The sequence below is a fragment of the Sceloporus undulatus genome, chromosome 3 (assembly GCF_019175285.1).
Source record: "Sceloporus undulatus isolate JIND9_A2432 ecotype Alabama chromosome 3, SceUnd_v1.1, whole genome shotgun sequence".
NCBI lineage: Eukaryota > Metazoa > Chordata > Lepidosauria > Squamata > Phrynosomatidae > Sceloporus > Sceloporus undulatus.
This window is the reverse complement of record NC_056524.1, coordinates 263,855,311-263,875,481: the sequence shown is the minus strand read 5'-3', so window position 1 is coordinate 263,875,481 and position 20,171 is coordinate 263,855,311. Positions and strand designations below refer to the sequence as shown.

General features: G+C 40.4%; 1 protein-coding gene and 1 long non-coding RNA gene across 2 annotated transcripts in view; one reads left to right on the top strand and one right to left on the bottom strand.

Moving 5' to 3' along the window:
• The window catches only part of MCF2L2 (MCF.2 cell line derived transforming sequence-like 2), a 211,001-nt gene extending 198,721 nt beyond the window's left edge, over positions 1-12,280 (top strand). Inside the window, exons 25-29 of the mRNA XM_042457103.1 lie at positions 869-958; positions 5,898-6,016; positions 7,761-7,873; positions 10,553-10,656; positions 12,155-12,280. Of these exons, the coding sequence (XP_042313037.1) occupies positions 869-958; positions 5,898-6,016; positions 7,761-7,873; positions 10,553-10,656; positions 12,155-12,255 (527 nt within the window). The 3' untranslated portion in view covers positions 12,256-12,280. The remainder of the gene's footprint in view (positions 1-868; positions 959-5,897; positions 6,017-7,760; positions 7,874-10,552; positions 10,657-12,154) is intronic.
• On the bottom strand, positions 9,017-18,379 carry LOC121925226. The gene is made up of 4 exons (XR_006102824.1): positions 18,050-18,379; positions 12,262-14,842; positions 11,298-11,472; positions 9,017-9,519 (listed from the first exon to the last, which is right to left on the bottom strand). It is a non-coding gene; the product is annotated as an uncharacterized LOC121925226 (long non-coding RNA).
• Between the last annotated feature and the right edge of the window lie 1,792 nt (positions 18,380-20,171).

The following is a 20,171-nucleotide window of genomic DNA, read 5'->3' as shown; positions in this document are numbered from 1 at the left end:
TTCTAGGCAAAGCTTCTCCAATGTGAAAATGTTAAAGCTGCAATGACTGGGATGAAGATTTGTGAAATCATTTGTGAAAAGCCATTGGGAGGTGGGACTTGGCATCATCTATGTGGCCTTCTCTCCATAGCTCCATTCCTTTCTTCCACTCCATTTTATCTCTTAAATACATGCCACTCATTTGCCTCTTGGGTTTGCTGCTTGCCATGTTTAAATTGTTCTTGTGTCTTTGGTCGCATGCTAATGTAACTGTATCTCTGTGGTTGTGAATTTTCTTTTCCTTCACTAAGGCTACATCCTATATACGCTAACCTGGGAGTATGTCCCATTGAAATCCGACTTTCCCTCTGGGAAGACCTTCATAGAATTGCTTGAATATAGCTCCAAACTACAGTTTCATTACTGTTCTTCGGCTGCATCATGCAACTGCCACTTCATACACTTAAATTATTGCTTTTATTCCAAAGGAATTGGCATGGCCAAAAAAAAAGTGGATCCTTCCATTTTGCACAATGCTTGGTGGTGTGGCTGACACACTCCATCATGAGAAGTGATTTTCCAATCCGGCTCTCAGTTTGCTGGTGTGTATGGTGTAACACAAGTTGCAAAGACAGGTCTACACCATGGGATTTCTTACAGTGTTACATCTGTCTTCGCTTTTGACCTGCTTGCATGAGAGACCTACTCCTAGATTCAGATTATTAATCTGTATCATGAGAGGAAATTCTTACTTATAAGGCACTGAAGAAATCCAGCCTGTTATCAACCTTGCACTATCTGAGAAAGTCACCTGGAGGGGTGCATGCTTAGCCTGTCATTTTTAACATGGATCTCAATTAGTATACACAAACCCTACTTCCTATCCCAGATGCCTTTGACTGCAACCTCTTGGCTCAAGCTAAATGCAACGCTGTTGTTCCCTCTACAAGACCAGTACATAGATCTGCTTCTCAGACAGGTAAAAAAAAGGAATTGAAATGTTTCTATTTAAGATGTGATGCAAAAGTGTCCATAAGTCAGAGACAAAGGACAGAATTTTCATGTGTCTTGGTTTCAATATTTAAAAAATTGCATGTCTCAAAAGGAGGACTGTTTTTTTCTTGGTAAGGAGGCTATGCAAAAAGCACAACAGAAAGCACAGTTCAAAGGTCAAGTTGAAGAGTTCACTGACTCAAATGACCAAATCCATTTGTGTCTTTCAGTGGTAGGAAAAAAATATGCCATAGGCCTAGTGATGATAGATAAGTAAGCATATACATGCAGCTCCAGAGCTACTAAAGGCCAGTGTGTTGGAGTGGCTGGAGTGTTGGAGTAGGACTCCAGGATTCAAAATTCTGCTCAGCCATGGAAACCCACTAAGTGATCTTGGGCAAGCAACATTCTCTCAGCCTCAGAGGAATGCAACAGCAAATCTCCTCTGAAGAAATCCTGCCAATAAAATCCTAGGATAGAATCACCATAAGTTAGAGTCAACTTGAAAGCTCACAACAATTGAGAGCCAGCATGGCATAGTGATTTGAACATTGGACTAGTTCTTGGGGAGATCTGGGTTTCAATCCTATCCTAGTCATAGAAACCCACGAGGTGACCTTGGGTAAGTCACACTTTCTCAGAGGAAGGCAGTGGCAAACCTCTTCCAATAAATCTTGCCAAGGAAACCTGAAGATAGGGTTGCTGTAAATCAGAGTTGACTTGGAGGCATCTACAACTACTGTTACTTCCTTGTATAAACAGCCTGGCCGTACTCAGAAGGGTAGGCCTGAGGGACAAATTCAATTTCAGGGAACTTTTTGAGGAACACATTTCTTTGGTGGATGTGACCAAAGGCAAAAAGTTGAGATAAAAAAAACAGAACATTTGTTTGTTTGTTTAAAGCTGGTACTGCCTGCAGTTAAGCCGTAGACTTTTTAACCATTTAGAATGAAACTAGAGCACAAAAATGGAGGATATGTGAAATGATGATGTCTTGGGAAGGTGGCACAACTGTCTGGGGAATGCCAAACTGCAAGAAAGTTGGATTCAATCTCAGTGCTTGAGCTAACTCACATCTACTTTAAGACATTCATGTAAAGCCCTTTTCCAGGTTTTTGTGGGATTTTCGGGCTATGTGGCCATATTTTAGAAGAGTTTATTCCTGATGTTTTGCCAGCATCTATGGCTGGCATCTGAGCTCACTGACTAATAATTATGCACCATTCAAGTATGTGCAGTTGCATGGCTGGAATCTTGTTTGTTAGTCCAGTAGACCCAGTTTTAATTCAGTCAGTTGTTGATCAATAGATTCAATTCAATCAATCAAATTGGTAGATTCAATTCATGGTGTTGCATGGTAAGCCAATAAATCAGTAAATCCAGTGGATTCAATGGCTCTGCTGTAGTCAAGTCTAACAATAAGATTGTGAAATGTGGAATTTCATTTACCGTATATAACCATTAAATGAATATGTCTGTTGTGTATCAACCCAAAATGTACCACCAAATGTGTAAGGGAAATTACACAGAAGAATGACAACAGCTTCCAGATTTCATGTAATATGTACAATATAATATGTTGTTGATGATGATGTCATTAACTTTATTTATACTCCAGGTTTTCCATTTCCTCAAAACTGGGACATGATTTGCAATCTTGATAATGTCCCATTTGAGAATATTGCAATGAACTGGGCAATGTCTATTACCTAAAGACTGGAAGTATGTTTGAAAGACTTTGCTGACATTTAGGATCAGTGGTTTAAAATATCTCAGTAGCCCTGTGCTACCACCCGATTCAGCTTGGTTTCTCTCACAGGGTCTGAAGTTCTGGAGAACAGAACAGGGCACAAATGTAATAAATGCATGTAAATAAAATAAATGCACTTTCTCTATTGGCAACTGTTTTGATGCAATCCTCCACACTAGTTAGAATCATAGAATCGTAGAGTTGGAAGAGACCACTAGGGCCATCCAGTCCAACCCCCTGCCATGCAGGAAATCACAATCAAAGCATCCCTGACAGATGGCCATCCAGCCTCTGTTTGAAGACCTCCAAGGAAGGAGACTCCACTACACTTTGAGGGAGTTTGTTCCACTGTCGAACAGCCCTTACTGTCAGGACGTTCCTCCTAATGTTGAGGTGGAATCTCTTTTCCTGCAGTTTGCATCCATTGCTCCAGGTCCTAGTCTCTGGAGCAGCAGAAAACAAGCTTGCTCCCTCCTCAATATGACATCCCTTCAAATATTTAAACAGGGCTATCATATCACCTCTTAGCCTTCTCTTCTCCAGGCTAAACATCCCCAGCTCCCTAAGTCGTTCCTCATAGGGCATGGTTTCCAGACCTTTCACCATTTTAGTCGCTCTCCTTTGGACACGCTCCAGTTTCTCAATGTCCTTTTTTAATTGTGGTGTCCAGAACTGGACACAGTATTCAAGGTGGGGCCTGACCAAAGCAGAATAGAGTGGCACTATTACTTCCCTGGATCTAGACACTATACTTCTATTGATGCAGCCTAAAATTGCATTGGCCTTGTTAGCTGCCGCATCACACTGTTCACTCGTGTTCAACTTGTGGTCTACTTGGACTCCTAGATCCCTTTCACACGTAGTTTCATTCAGCCAGGTGTCACCCATCCTATATCTGTGCTTTTCATTTTTCTGCCCTAAGTGCAGTACCTTACATTTCTCTGTGTTGAATTTCATTTTGTTAGCTTTGGCCCAGTTTTCTAGTCTGTTCAGGTCATTTTGAATCTTGATCCTGTCCTCTGGAGTATTAGCTACTCCTCCTATTTTGGTGTCATCTGCAAATTTGATAAGTATTCCCCCAATTTTGTCCTCCAAGTCATTTATAAAGATGTTGAATAGAACTGGCCCGAGGACAGAGCCTTGTGGGACCCCACTGGTCACTTCTCTCCAGGATGAAAAGGAGCCATTGTTGAGCACCCTTTGGGTTCGGCCGGTCAACCAATTACAGATCCATTTAACAGTTCCTTTGTCTAGCCCACATTTTACAACCTTGTTTGCAAGAATGTCATGGGGAACCTTGTCAAAGGCCTTACTGAAATCAAGATATACTATATCCACAGCATTCCCTTCATCTACCAAGCTGGTAATTTTATCAAAGAAAGAGATAAGGTTTGTCTGGCATGACTTGTTTCTCTGAAACCCATGTTGACTTTTTGTGATTATGGCATTGCCTTCTAGATGTTCACAGACTCTCTGTTTAATTATCTGCTCCAGAATCTTTCCTAGTACTGATGTCAGACTAACTGGACGATAATTGTTTGGATCCTCTTTTTTCCCCTTTTTGAAGATGGGGACAACGTTTGCCCTCCTCCAGTCTGCTGGGATTTCTCCTGTTTTCCAGGAGTTCTCAAAGATTATTGTTAATGGCTCCGATATTACATTTGCCAGTTCTTTTAATACCCTTGGATGGAGTTCATCTGGTCCTGGAGACTTAAATTCATTTAGATTAACAAGGTATTCCTCTACTATCTCTTTACTTATTCTGTGCTGAAATTCCGCTATTCTGTCCTCTGCTCCATTATCCTCAGGTTGAGCACCCTTTTCCTTTTCTGAGAAGACTGAGGCAAAGAAGGAGTTGAGTAATTCTGCCTTTTCTCTGTCTTCTGTTAGCATTTTGCCATCTTCTCCACGCAGTGGCCCTACCGTTTCCTCCTTCTTCCTTTTGCTGTGGACATATCCAAAAAAAACCTTTTTGTTGTTCTTAACCTCTCTAGCAAGCCTGAGTTTATTCTGCGCTTTAGCTTTTCTGACTTTATCTCTACACAGGCTCGCTATTTGTTTGAATTCCTCTTTGGTGATTTCCCCATTTTTCCTTTTCTTATACATGTCCCTTTTTAATTTTAGCTCAGTTGAAACTTCTTTAGTCATCCATCCTGGTTTCCTGAGACATCTCCCATTTTTCTTTCTCACTGGAACTGTTTGAAATTGTGCCTTCAGTATCTCCCTTTTTAGAAACTCCCAACCATCTTGAACTTCCTTCTCTTTTAGTATTGTTGACCATGGGATCACACTCAGTATTTCTTTAAGTTTACTAAAATCAGCTTTCCTAAGGTCTAGAATGCGTGTCTGACTATGCCTGGCTTCTCCTTTGCATTGTATAACAAACTCCAGGAGAACATGGTCACTTCCACCTAAGGATCCCATCACTTGCACTCCATTAACTAGGTCATCACTATTAGTTAGGATCAGATCCAAAATAGCTGACCCCCTTGTTGCCTCTTCCACCTTTTGGACAATGAAGTTATCTCCAAGGCAAGTGAGGAATTTGCTAGAACTTGAGGATTTGGCTCAAGTTTAATGCCAATTTCAAGCCACCCTGGGCTTTGGATTGAATTGGAGCCAAAATTGCATCATACATGCACAAAAAAGAGGCACTGGTATACTCAAGGGAACACCAAGGTTTACAAACACTCACAAAACACCAGAAGGGTGGATAAGGGGACAAACCTCCCTCTCTGACTCCTTGCCACTGGCCTATGACTGCTAGGAAAAAAAATTACATTGCATGGATGGCTTACTTGTGGAAAAGTTATGTTTAAAGTCCCAACAAACAATAGATATTTGCATATATAAAATATTATACATAGGCAATAAATTGATTTTTTCATATTTGCTGGGTCTAGGATCCCTCTATCGCAGTGTGAAATGGAAGGAGAAAGAATAAACCAATAGAGGGAAAGCCAAAATAGCATGATGAGAAAAGAGGTTTTTCCATGGCTGAAGAATGCTGATGGATGGGATTGGGGAGAAAAAACTGGAGATGGGGCAGAGAATGGAATTCTTACTTGGAAATGTGAAGAGAATAACCCCATTCTACAACATTTTGAAGCAAAATTCCACTTGTCTTATTTAAATCACAAGAGTTAATGTCAGTAATTCTGTTTCTTTTGCAAAGGATGGCCCAGCAGACAGATGCCGTCACTAGATACTTTTGAGGACTTTGAAGCCATCCCATCCAGTGCCGAGGAACTTTCTAACTCTTCAGATATGGAGGAAGAGACTCAGCCTAACAATGTATGTAACATCCCTTGGGACTTTGTACAGCTGCCTTTCCCACTACCATGAACACACCTCCAGTCTGGGCCCAAATGTTCCAGAAAATTTATCTGCACTTTACTAGCCTATAGGAATGTTTAAAAAATAGTGTCAGGTTGAGTTCTTAAAAGTACCAGCAGAATGAAGATATAAGATTACATTTTTGTTTCCTAAATCCTCAGTATAATTTCAGATTTGACAACAGGTGAGGAAGTAATGTATGGTGTCCCTGTTTATTTGTTTAATTTGTACCCTTCTGCATGTCAAGAGATCAAAGAAGGTAACAGGATACCAACAGGGCTGGGTGTATTCTGCAAAGGCACCATACAGAGTGGGAAAATGATATGAAATGTGGAATTCAGCATCTCAAGGTCTGGATGCTATTGTTAATCCTAAACTAGAGTAGACCATGTCAATCTATGGGATTAACCTATGTATAGACTCACCATTCAGCAATTGAATCAGTGGATCTATTCCAGTTGGGATTGATCAATAGGATTCAGACCCAGGTCTACACAAAGCTGATGTCCCATGTATTAGCAAAGACCCACATCTCTCATTTGTATCTGCTCAAAGTCCTTCAAAGCCCCAGATATCCACTTTTGGAGAAAAAAGGTGGATGTATTCAGTGCATACAATCCAGTTTGCATTCCCTGAACTAGACTGTTGCTTTCAGATACGGTGAATGACATTGTTCCGCCACCAGCAATGGAGTAAAATTCTACCACCCCTTGAATAGGTTTCTATATGTGAAATGGAGGAAGCTGCCATCTTGCCCTTTGTCTCAGGCATTAAATGTCTTGAGCCAATTCCACATCCCTCCACTGGCTTTAGGAATGTCTAAGAGGGTAGGAGAAAGCAGGTCGTTTTCTGTTATGATATGCATCATTTGGTTGATCTGCTCTCAGAGTCTGGAAAGGAGACTTCTTGGAGTACAATCCCCCAAATTCCCTATTTCATTGTAGTACAAAAAGTAAGCTCTGGCTGTCCCTATATCTTTTGCAATCAGATGAGAACCCTTCAATTTACCAAGACATTTCCAGCAGGTTTTTAATGGAGTTCATAGGCTTTTCTATGTATGATTTCAATTTGTTTTTTCTTAAGTGTGTGGTTTTGAAAAGGATTTTTATTTGGCTTCAAACAAAAAAATTTTTTTTATTGTTTTACTTTCCTTTGTTGGAAAAGCAACTGAGCCTTTTCACAATAACAAATATATAAGAATAGAAAGATAAACTTTACAGTGGAATCCTATGCATGGTTACTCAACAGTAAGACCCTCTGTTTTGAAATGGGACTTACTCCCAGTTAATGTGAATAGAATTTCAAGCAAAGGCCTAAATCTGATTCCTAGTTCCAGCTAGAGTAGATACATTGAGTCAATTGAGTCAATGGACCTACTTTAATTGGGACTAGCAATTGGACTTAGCCTTAAAATTATATAGAAGTATATTTTTTTTAATTGTGAAAAAAGCTATAGATTTGCTTTTTTAAAAACAATGAAAGCTCAGGTACTTGTGATGCTCAGTCCTTGTTCTGTTTATAAATTCCAATCCTTTTCTGAAATTAAAGAACAGCAGGTACAACAAAACCATTGGTTTTCCATACACATTTATCATTTTGAATGTGTGAATTGCATCGCTAGAATATCCTCCTCTCCCACACTCTGCCCATAGCCTTCCCCTCCAAAATAACTGCATGTTTGCCTTTGTTTCATTCATTTTAGGGGTCAAATATTTACCGGGTAGAAGGCGATTATGACACCTGTTTCTCAGATTCCCTTACTCTAGAGGATGGAGATTTAGTGCAGTTTATACAGGAAGGTGAAGATGGACAATGGTAAGTATAGAAACCAGTGAGAAAAACACAAACACACATACGTACACTTATGACTTGCTTTTTAAGGCACACCTAAAGGATGGCAAGACTATTCCTTTTAAGTGTTGGATGAATATTGCATGAACTACTGACAGGTGACAGACAAAAAAAGAAGAGGGGGGGATGCAATGGGGTAAGGGAATCAACCTTTCTGGTAGGTCTCAAATTAGTGTAAAAATATGGGACAATATATGATATGTGAATTTCAGATAGAGAAATAGTGCAAGGTGAATTTGTGGCCTAGTTCAAAAGCTCACCCATTTTACATAATTTTCCCCTAGGGCAGGCGTGGGCAAAATGTGGCCTGTTGACAGGGCTGGGTTTGTGTGTGTTTTTAGAAAAACGTACACCAGTTCCTTGGGGTTCAATTTTTTTCAAAAACAAAACCCTTTGGGGCATGGGGTTCATTTTTATTGCATGGGGGGGGGGGCTTGAGCCATTTCAGGCCACGAAAAACCTCTTTTTTAAAAAAAAAACAGCATGTGTCCCAGAAATGACCTGCAATATAAAGGGTTTCTTCTTGGATTAAAATGGTTCAGGGCGGTTAGTGGGAAAAGCCCCCCACACATAGGAAGGCACTTGGGGGCAAAAAATATGTAGGAGTGCAGTGATGAAGGTGTGGACCCCCATTACCTGGTGGTAATGCAGCCCCCTACCCTCTAGCAGTTCTCTTGCCGCTTGGAAGAATTATTTTTGGAGCACAGAATAGGAGCTGGAATTTTTAAAAAGTAAGTTTCCCAAGCTCTGGTCTTGCTCCTTCTGTTTAAGAGGCAAAGTGAATACCTGTCCATAGTTCAAAGGAGATATTAAGAGAAATGTAAATTCCCTGCAGTAAACTTATTTTCCCTCCCGCAATGGGATTTCCTCAGAGATATGCACCTCAGCAAGCAGAACTGCAAATTAGGCCTGTGATTACTTGCCAGTGACCGGTCACAAAACAAAGGATACTAAATGCAATACAGTATACATAGGTGAGGAACATTATGCTCAATGGCAAAGAGACATCTTTCACCTTTTAAGAAATGTGTTAAACATGTGATTTTACCCTGTATTCATCTGTTACAAGATAATGTGAGGCAAAGTAGTGAATGCAGAACAACTGGAAAAGCAAAACCTGTTCCTTTATTCCACAGATTCCCCCATAGTGCCACATACTGGCATCAAATATTCAGCAGGCAGGTAGCTTTCTCATTAGAGATGCAAATACATGATGGGCATTTGAAGTGTAATTATCCACAGCTGGATGAATCTTGTGCCATGTTTCCCATTCAAAAGCACAGATATTTTCCAAGAGCCATGATACAAATCCAGACATCATTCTGTAGTCATTCAGATGCATTCTCAGTCACACCATTACCCTGTTGCTGCACTTCTGCTTTCATATCTTGCTGCTACTGTCCTATTCCCCCATCTTCCAAGAATAGAGCAATTTTTCAAGACATGCTTCTTGTTCAGAATGTCTCAGCTGGGACCAAAACATCACAGATATTTCCCTTCATTGAGAAAATTACTGAAAATCCTTTTGCTTTGTTTTGCTATACTTGCAGATTTTAATTAATTAAATTAATTTGAATGCAAAACAGGTAGGAGGACAAAAGAGACGGGTGCTGCAAAAGATAATTTTTTAAAAAATGTAAGAGGATGAAATAAAAATACAAGTATACCTCAGATAACAAGGTAAATGTGTTCTTTACTTCTTTAACAGAAAATTTGGTACTAGAGGCAGAAATAACACCATAAAACTAAACTTAAAAAAAAGAAAGAACAGCCCTTGAACATGACTAACAATATGAATATGAAACACCCAGCTGAAGTAAGCCTCACCTAAGTAGAGGAGAAAAAGTTCTGAACTTTCTAGAGAGCACTTGAAAACTTAGTCCAAAATGCATCCAGGGATGACATTTTCTTTCAACAGCTTTCACTTTTCCTGTGATTTCCATGTTGGTGGTCACTTACAGATCTATGTTGCTGGTGAGGCAGGCTTATCTGCCCTCTCCTTTTCACTCTGTTTTCCTATCCATGCATGCTCAGTAAGGGATTCTGGAGGCAACCGTTCTTTACCTTTCCTGTTGTAGGCAGGCACACATGATGACTGCAATAGCATCAGCTAGAGCAGAATCCCCAGTTTCCCTGCTCAAACTCTACTGCATTGTATACTATAGAAATGCTACTGTTACTTATTACTGAAAGTCTGTTTCTTCAACCCTCTTTCATCACCCTCTTAATGCCAGTGCTACTAAAAAAACTCCATCTAGATAAAGGACAAGGAGGAAAATCAATGTCTGTATGCATGTAAAAAGATTGTAAAAAGGAGCTTCTTTGTCAGAGGCTTTGTTAACTGAGGTATGCTTATAGCACCAACATACTCAGAAGCATTACTGTTGTTTTAATACAGTATTCTGGATAGGGAGTATGGAACAAAAGCACAGCATTTCACCTTCTTGCACTTGTCTACAATGCTGGTTGAATTCACATTACCTTCACTCCCCTCCAATGCCTCTTTGCAATAAGCTTTTCCAGCCCTACCAGTTTCTCTCTTCTGACTCACATACACGTTGTATGGATTTCCTTGAAGGCCATGGAAGTGATGGCAGAAATGAGGGGGGAAAGACATTTAATGCATTTCCTTTGAACATTCAGGTTAGTGAAGAAGCTGGTTTCTGAGAAAACGGACTGGGTTCCTTCCAACCAGCTACACCCAACAGAAGGGGATGCCAACTACATCTTCAGGATCAGCAATGCAGGTAGCATTGTTTGAAAAGTGTTTGAGATGTGCCTAGGTCCTCATTTTTAACCACCACCACCCAGATTCCAATGCAGGAAGAAATTCTAGAGCCCCATTAAATCAAGCTCAAGACAGTGCACAAAAACTCTGTGCGATAAATCAGGCTGTGAAAGAATGGCTGTCCCCAAAATCACCCATTGAGTTTCATAATGGCTGATGGGAGAACTGATCTTGTATATCCAAAATCCCAGTCCTGCACCCTTAACCACAGCATTACACAGGCACTGCACATCTCCTGCAGCCTTCATTTCCACTTACTCCATCACACCGTCATCACTAAGCAGTCCTCACATCTTAAAACTCATTTCCTTCTCTGCTTTCATTCGGATTGGAACTTTCAAGGTTGACAGTCCTTAAAGTTCCTTCTCCATGGGTTTTTCAAGATATCAATTTGTTTGCCTGCTTCTATCTATTTATCTCTGTACATCTATTTATCTCTGTACATCTACCTTTGGACCTGTCTATCTAATATTTCTAGCCTGCCATATATCTGAAGATCTGATAGTGGGGTAGAATCAACAAAACAGCTTTAAGACAACTTTAAATTTAAGCAGTTTAAAATCATTTAAAACAATTCAAAAAAAGGAAAATAAATCATACTCAAATAGTCCAGAAATGGTACAAAGATCGCTGGGCACCAAAAGCTTAGGTGAACAGGTAAGTTGGTTAAATTGTTGTTTCCGGTTAGGCCACCAGCAAAAGCATAACAGCGACACTCAAACCAACTGGCCAGTGCTCATATCAGAAGTACCTGTTCTTCATTGTCCCCAGATGTCTAGGAAGTGAAGACACCTTCATGAGTTGCAAGAAGGATAAGAGATGAGCGAGTGAGGTGAATTGAGATATCAGTGATTGAATGCAGCTTCCTGTAACTGAGGTTTTAGTTCAAGATGGGAGTGACTGAGTGGTGGGATTTATCCTCCGTGAAATTCTACTCGCTACATAAAGGTGAACAAAGTGAAGTCCACCAGCTAATAGTTTTTTGTGGGGTTTTGGGGCTATGTGGCCATGTTCTAGAAGAGTTTATTCCTGACGTTTCACCAACATCTGTGGCTGGCATTCTCTTTGAAGATGCCAGCCACAGAAGCTGGCAAAATGTCAGGAATAAACTCTTCCGAACATGACCACATAGCCCCAAAATCCCACAAAAAACTATGGATTCTGGCCATGGAAGCCTTCAACTTCTCACCAGCTAATCTTGAATGGCATCTACCAGCATTGCTCACTAGATATATATGCTAGCTAGGGAGATGGTAACTGAGGCCCAATGTCTGGAGGTCCACACTTTACCCGGTCCTGAAGGCATCTACTGCAGAAGTGGAATCCTAAGTCACACAAGTGGATGGGTGGAAAAGTCACAACTGTATGGATAGAAAAGATTTACCCTTGTCCAGGTATTTTTCAGTATCCATGCCATCAAGGTGTTCATTATTAATACTGGAGTATTCCTCTTTCAGATATGTACACTGGTACCCACAACACCACATCCACTGACTCCGAAATGAAGGAGACTGAGTTAACTAGAAGTTTGACAACAGAACAGAAAGCTGGGAGCTGAACATACCTTGAATAATTCCTCAGGACTCCATCTTCTTTTCTGTTTACTGGCGGATGCTGGATTGAATTGCCTTTTCTACAAGCTCTGAACGTCAGAATTCTGTGAAGCTGCATCAGCATGAAATCCATTAAAATACACATGCAACACAAACACACACACTTGACGAATTAGGGAATCTGGAGAATAACGTAAACTTCAAGGCTGTCTTAGTATTTGACAAATACATCAACAATATCTTTTGTTCCCCTGCATTTTCTGAACCATTGAAAAGGGTCTTGCCTAAATTAGGCAAAAAGCAGTGAAATCTTATTATGCCCTCACCTTTGTGACTATGCTGGTTAAATGCTGGATTTTTAAAGATCAATCTTCACATCCCCTGAGGTGACATCTGAGATCCTTTCATCCATTTAAATCTGCTGCTCAACTCCTCCTCATTTTCGGTGGCTAGATCAATTGATTATCTCAAGACAATCACAAAGAGCAAAAACAACAAAAGTAGGTTGGTTGATGGTCAAGAAGATGCAGTTCCTGAATCTGAGAAAACTGTTATGCCTTTGATGAATAGCAATGGGTATGACACACTTTTGTCTATTATGTTTTATCTATGGGGTGTTTTGAATTAAAACACAGGGACAAATTTTGAGTAAAAGATAGGATGACTTAAACAGAAACAGTTGACTTGTGAAGGCAATTGTAGGGTATGTTTCTAGTATCTATCAAGAAGGTGCCTCCATCTCCCTGCACACACATGTGTGATTGAGGGAACATATCCCTTTGCATTTGGTGCTGACATTTCTATCTGATGCTGCCATTCACCTTTTTATACTTGAGTAGAATGCATGTTGGACATTGTCATATGCCCTTTTCCCCTGCCACAAATATTTAACATATATCCATATGATGTCTGTGGTATGTTTTGATACTTGCAAATGAACTTACTGATGAGGAGAGCATGTAGTCATGTTACCTGTTTGTTGCCATGCCGTACATAACATGTTAAGAAAGGCTGTATAAACTCTTCTCCATGATGGACACTTTCATGACTTGCCATAGACATTCGGATTTACAGGATGTGAAGCACTTACAAGTTCCAGGCTGCAGGCAGGGGAAATAAATATGTGAAGGTATTTTGCATGAAGGCAGTTTGATGGTGAATGGGAACACTAGGTCTCATAAAGCTGCTAGTAGTGTAATTTTTTTAAAAAAATGATATAGGAATAGGGCTATTTGATGGATGCTGTATCTAAGGCTAGTAAGTGGAAAAGAATCCAAATAAAGCAACCCCACCCTTTGTTATCCCACCCCCCAAGTGGTTGCAATATACAATCAGAGAGGTACATCCTAGGATTCAAAGGATGCTGGGATGCATGTCTCTAGTTATATGTTGCTTGGGTTGCTTGATCAGTTGGGCTGGCCCTGGCTGTCTCATGGACAAATTCTATAATTTATTTGTGTGTTCAAATGATGAGAGAGCTTTGTGGCAATCCTTATTCATATTGCAATGCTATCACTCAAATTATAGGCCATTTTCTCAGTAAAGGTATTTCTAATTTAAAGTGTCTGCTCTGTTCCCCTTTTGGAGTCTGATTATTGAGCAATTAACAACTCTCTTAGTATGCAGGGTCACTAATAATGCATTCTTCTTGTGAAGCAGCCCACGCTTCATAGATTGAAAAATTAAGCAAAGAACACAACTGCATGATCTGAACTGCACTCACATTATCTGTTGCTGCTGGACCTCCCTAAACTGTAAGTGAATGCTCCCCACTTGCCCCATACTCGGTGCACAGTCAAAAGAACAGACAGGAAGCTAGTCTAGACTCTTGCCTGAGATGCCAGTGACAGAGTTTATCATGCACTTCAGCATTAAGATACAATGGACCATTGTAAATCTTAGGTTCTGCAGTTTGGTAAAGCATTAGAGTTCTCTGGCTGAGAAGTCTTAAGTACTCTCCCTAAACTGCAAATCCCAGGATTACCTAGGATGGAATCATGGCAATTAAAGAAGAATCATAACACTATAACTGTGTCATGTGAAAGGACCAAATGACTTTGTTACAATTAGCCAGCAAGCTGGGAAGAATTTACTGTAATTCTTCCAAAATTCTCAGTTCAGAACTTTTATCATTTGGCTTATATTATTACTCCCATTTTTAATACTATTTTTCACAGGTAAAGCTAGTTAACATATGTAACACCAGCAACACTTTTCCTACATGCAAACTTGTTCAATAAACACTTGGCCACATTCATAGGACTAGAGGAGACTGGAAATACACCAATATTTCCCATCGCTGTTATTGCAGCAGCATAATTCTCAGAGGCCACAATAGTTGCAGTTGCAAATACATTGATATACATTCATCCAGGTGACAAGCCAGCATATGAGATCCTGAGCCAAAGAATGGTTTGCGTGGCCACATTTAGTAAATTACTCTTCCTCTAAAATTGTGGCTGATAGCGCAGAGGGGGAGTTATGATGATATACTGCACTTTCAGACTACTGGAAAGCCCACTGTTGTGTCTTCTGGTTCTTTATTCATAAACGTCCTAGCCTTTACCATATTTTCCTTGAATGCCACAGAGCCTAGAAATGTAAAAAGAAAATGATTATTATCTCTTTCAGATTTACAAGAAAATATTTATCTTTTGCGTATTTTCTGCAATGCTTTACTGAAGCCATATTACACAATTCATTGCACATAACTGCAGCCAATCACATTTCTGGTCCTTCTTGCTGTGTATGCCTTTGGTGCCCTGAATCCTTTTTTAACAAAAAGATTTGCCTAAAATCCTATATATCCATGGTATTTCCTCTTCCCTAAGAAAGAGGAAATGAGTATGTGTTGGGAGTGGAATGACAGGCAGATTTCTGTTGAGGGGATTAAAACACAGATAGAGATGCTTATCCACATCCGCACATGGATGAAAGTAAAAATGCAACAGGGTATTTGAACAGCCCCACAGTGTTGCTGAATGGCTGTGTTGTCTTTCATTTCACTTGTTTCACTTCCTTCTGGGATTCTCCAGCCAAATTGATGACAAGATCCTGTGTCAGGAGATGCCTTCATAGTTATGCTTCCTGATCCTATCCTCCAAAATTTCACCTTTTAAGCAACACGGTCCCCTTTAATTTCTCTAAAACTCACGACTTCACCTCCAACACAGTCATTTTTATATTGTTGGAGAGTAGGATTATGAGTGGTGATGTGTCCACCTGTTTCGCTGAATCTGGACATCTGCAGAGACCATGGCGGGTCCCTGCAAGTTCTCTATAAACAACATCCTTGCAATGTGTCTGGCTACAAAAAAGTAGCTGGATGCATCCCTGTTTATCCCTCAGCTCTCCAACAAAATGGCCATGGCCATGTCAGTGGGACTATGTTGCTTATAAGGTTAATTCTGGAGGAGTTTGATCATTATGTAGTCAGAACAGACTTCCAATATAAGCAGTGGCCATAAAAGTGAATTGCGATGGCATAAATCTGATTTACGCTATTATAATTCAATATCAGGATGCCAGCTAGAATTTTTTTTCTGATCATTGTAATTTATTATTCTTAATTATTCCAATAGCCTGATATTTCAGCGTGTATGAGAAAGAAAAGGAAAAATAATGAGGGTTTTGCAAAGCTGAAATATTTTCACATCTCGTAAAGGATGCAGACAATATTATCCATGTGAGATGGATTAAAGGGGTAAAAAACACCTCCAGCCTAACTAGGAAAACTTGTACAATAGCATCCAAAATCCACCAAAACAGTGATACCTTTATTGGGACAACCAAATGCAAAAAACACATGTTGCAAGTTTTTGGAGATTCAATGGCTTTTTCATCAAGCAAAGGTTTAAAAATCATTCAGGGGTGGGGATGTAAGTCCCAATGTCTTGCATTTTGTCAAGATGTGACTGTTCTCAGTTCAGATGGTTTTTGGGACTAATATTGTCTTAATTTTTTTCCCTGTATGATTTCTTATTTGCTATATGGCCAACATAGCTACCCCGGATATGTGTTTAGGAAGACCTGTGTGGGCAGAAGCTGGCATTTTGGTGATGCTTATACCTACAGCCCAGTGTTCACCAAATCAGGGTACATGTATGTGCCATTCTTGCATGCATGTGGACTGGTTAGAGTCAGATCAGGCCCCGCAACCTTAGGATCCAGACACATTTTTTAAAATGTAGCTTCGAGATGAGGGGGAATAATCACCACAGTCTAGAAAATTGGGTTAAAAAGAAGATGCTAACATTTGTTATTGATCTTGCTAAATCTTAGGAAATCATACTTCAGAATGCCATGCTATGGATATCCCCTAAATCTCATTACCTGTGTTCCTCCAGGAAACTAAAATAATAGGGCAAGGGGGAAGCAGCACTCACAGTACTAGGCTTCTTTTTAATGACTTGTATAGATTTTAGGATTTCTCAGGAGAGCAAAAACACCAGTATACTACTAACACCAGCCAAAATTTCTAAACTCCTCCCTAGTTCTATTGTTGAAAGATTAAAAGGGTCTCCATCACAAAATGGCTGGGAAATATGGTTTTGCTTTTACCTGCCCTCCAACTGTGTCAATTTGGCAGTGACAGTCCCAATTAATCTTCTGTCATTCCACTTTTTAGTTGCTTTTAAAACGTTCCAGATTCTGCTTCCTTCTCCCATTTTCTACCTTTTCTACGTCTTACTTCAGTTACTGCAAACTAACTTCAAAGTGCAGAAGTAGTTTGCGCTAAATTAACTCAAAAGAGGGAGATGAGAGGAAGGGTAGTATCTTGTCCTTCCCAGTAGGCTCAACAAAAGCAAACTGCTGCATGCTCTCCCAGCTTGTGTATTCTCTTCTGTTATTAACTTTTGCCATCTTGACCACACTCTTATGTTGCATGTCCACACATGTCCCAGATTTCATCTTTGAAATGTTGGCTAGTAAGTTCTTATATCATGTATCATTAAAATCAAGGTTCATTTTTCATTGATTTAGGGCATTAAATCACATACTGACACAGCCTTTTAAAAGGTACACTGAGGAACTGTGAAAGACAGGGGCTATAACAATATTGTGTGCTGATTTAAAATGATATTTTAAATAATTCTGTATTTCCTTCAGCAGCTGCAGCTAGCACTGAAATTGTTGCTTGAATTCCTTCTTTTACAATGGATCCTTTGTCCAAGATGTGTAATTTTTATCCTTTATCCATATTGAGGGTAATGTTATTTGTAGTTTGTGGTTGCAGGAAGATAGGCAGAGGATGAACCATAGAAATTGCTCTCTTCCACGTATCAGAACAGAATGTATGAATGTATTACAAAATGTGTGTGTGTGTGAAGCTGGACTTTCTGTAAATATACCATTATGAACTATGTAAAATCAACCCTTTGTTTCAACTTTATAAAGATTATAAATACTGTATTACAAAGTTGCTTGCAAATTTGGTCTGTTTTTTTTCCCTGCATTCATTTTGCATTTATAACAGTGCATACTGTAAGAGGTATGAATTAATTTTCCTCAAAAGGTGCTTTTACATACAAGACAGTGAGACAAATCAAATGAAACGCTGATAAAGTGAATGCAATTACGTGGTGTAGTGGCTGGAGAGTAAGATTAGCACTTCGGAGATTGTGGTTCAATCCCCTGATCAACTGTGGAAACCCACTGGGTGACCTTGGGTAAGTCACACACTCTCAGCCCCAGAAAGCTCTGTGACTGGGTTTAGGGTTGTCATAAGTCAGAAACATCTTGAGGGCACACACCAACAATTAATGTGCATGTCTTTAACAGATGATTTAGCTGCCTTACTGGGGCAAGGAAGTTTCTCTTCTCCGCTTATAGCCTTGGATCTAGCAAAATCTTTTCCTTTCGATAACTGGGGGAGAGGGGGATTGGCTGGTATCTGTGCGAAGGCACAGACATATGCTGGTTAAAAAAGGACAGAAAGATAAAAGCAATGTCATCAGTCTGAACTTTAAACAAAAAAGAACTCTTTTGCTGATAATAAATTATGACAAATCTCAAAACCGAGACAGGAATTACATGGTTTACATCATGCCCCAGTACTGTGGACCCTTGGTATCCACAGGGTTTTAGTTCCAGGACCCCCAGTGGATACCAAAATCTGTGGAGGCTCAAATCCCATTAAATATCCCACCAGCATCTCTGGCGGCACAGTGCCACAGCCACATGGTTATGAGTTCGATCCCAGGGCCCCAAGGGCCTTCCATGCTTTTGTAGGTCAGTAAAATGAGTACCCAACCTCATGAAAGCAGTTTCACTGCAATGCAATAAAAATGTTAGGGATTTCTGTAAGTAACTATAGAGAGCCAGCATGGTGTAGTCGGACTCTGGAGACCCGAGTTTTATTCCCACTTGGCCATGAACCCATTGAGTGACCTTGGGCAAGTCACATGCTCTCAGCCTCGGGAGAAGGCAATGACAAACCTCTTCTGAACAAATCTTGCCAAGAAATCCCCGTGATAGGTTTGCCTTAGAGCCTCCATAAGTTGGAAATGACTTGAAGGCACACAGCACACATAGGTATCTAATATTAAAAAGTGCAAACTTTTTGCTATTATACACATTGCATACTAGGGGGCTACAGAGCACTAATCACAGGCTGTCTAACATCCCCCTCTTTTTAACTTTAGTGCTTCGGTTTTGGAACCTAGATTTCTGTCTTCTTCAAGTGGCCTTTGCCTTTGGAGTTTATCACACGGGAGGAATTTCTCTTAATTTCGAATGAAAAGAAAGTGGGGCCCGAAGGCATTCACGTGAATTCGCTAGTTCAGTGAATTTACATGAATTCAAGTTGCATTCAAACTGACTTCCCATTGCCCAAAAATAGCATGCCATTGCCCAAATTTGTGTGTGGTAGTCTATCACGCAGTAATGTAAAACCACACGATTGCGTTCGGACTGACTTCCCATTGCACGAATGTGTGTGTAGTGGGTTATCACGCAATAACATTAAACCCCATGATTGTGTTCGGATTGCAATTGGATTATACTTCCAATTTCCCTTGCCTGATAAACTCCTTTGATTCTTCTGGGCTTTGCTTACATTCCCCCCCCCCCCGTCTCTTTTAGCCCTCCACCCCTTGAATCGTTGCACAACCATTGCCAAATGTGTTTGAGTTTCAGCTACTTTACGAGAGAGTCAGATCTATTGAGGGATTAAAGATTCTTGTAGTGTGAATTTGAAGGCTTTCATGGCTGGCATCCATAGTTTTTTGTGCGTTTTTGGGCTATATGGCCATGTTCTAGAAGAGTTTGTTTCTGTCATTTCTCCAGCAACTATTAGGTCAGAATGCACAGGGAAGCCACTGACGTCCACAAGCACCTGTTGTTGTTGTTGTTGTTGTTATTAAACTTTATGAAATGCTGTAAATGTACACAGCGCTGTACCTGGACAACTTCAACAGGAAAGAAGAAATAAAGTTAGCAAGGTTTGGCTACGGCGCTCTATAGACGGGCCCTATTGGGAGCTGTCATTACGCACGAGGGGCGGCACTTCGTGACGCGCCTTGCCCCTCACATGTAACGAGGGCATAAAAATGGTGGCACCCTATACACATGGGCGCTGCCATTTTGATGTGATGGATGCCTAGCGTCCGCACGTCTCAGTGCCTTCATGACGCTGCAAGTGCGCCATTGGCACCTTGCGACGTCATAATGGCACTGCAGAAAGAAACCACTTTTTTTGTGGCTTCTTTTTGTTGCACGAGGGAGCCACGCGGTTTATCTGCTGCGGCTCCCCTGCACAACAAACGAGGGCGGCGGGAGATCGCCCTTTTGGGTAGTCTGTATCCTGCCTAACAGTCCTAAAAAACACCAAAATCAAGACCCAGCAAATGCAAATGTAAACCAATCAGGGTCAGGGGTTTTTGCAGCAAACAATGGATCTCTTTGCATATCCTCCCACTCT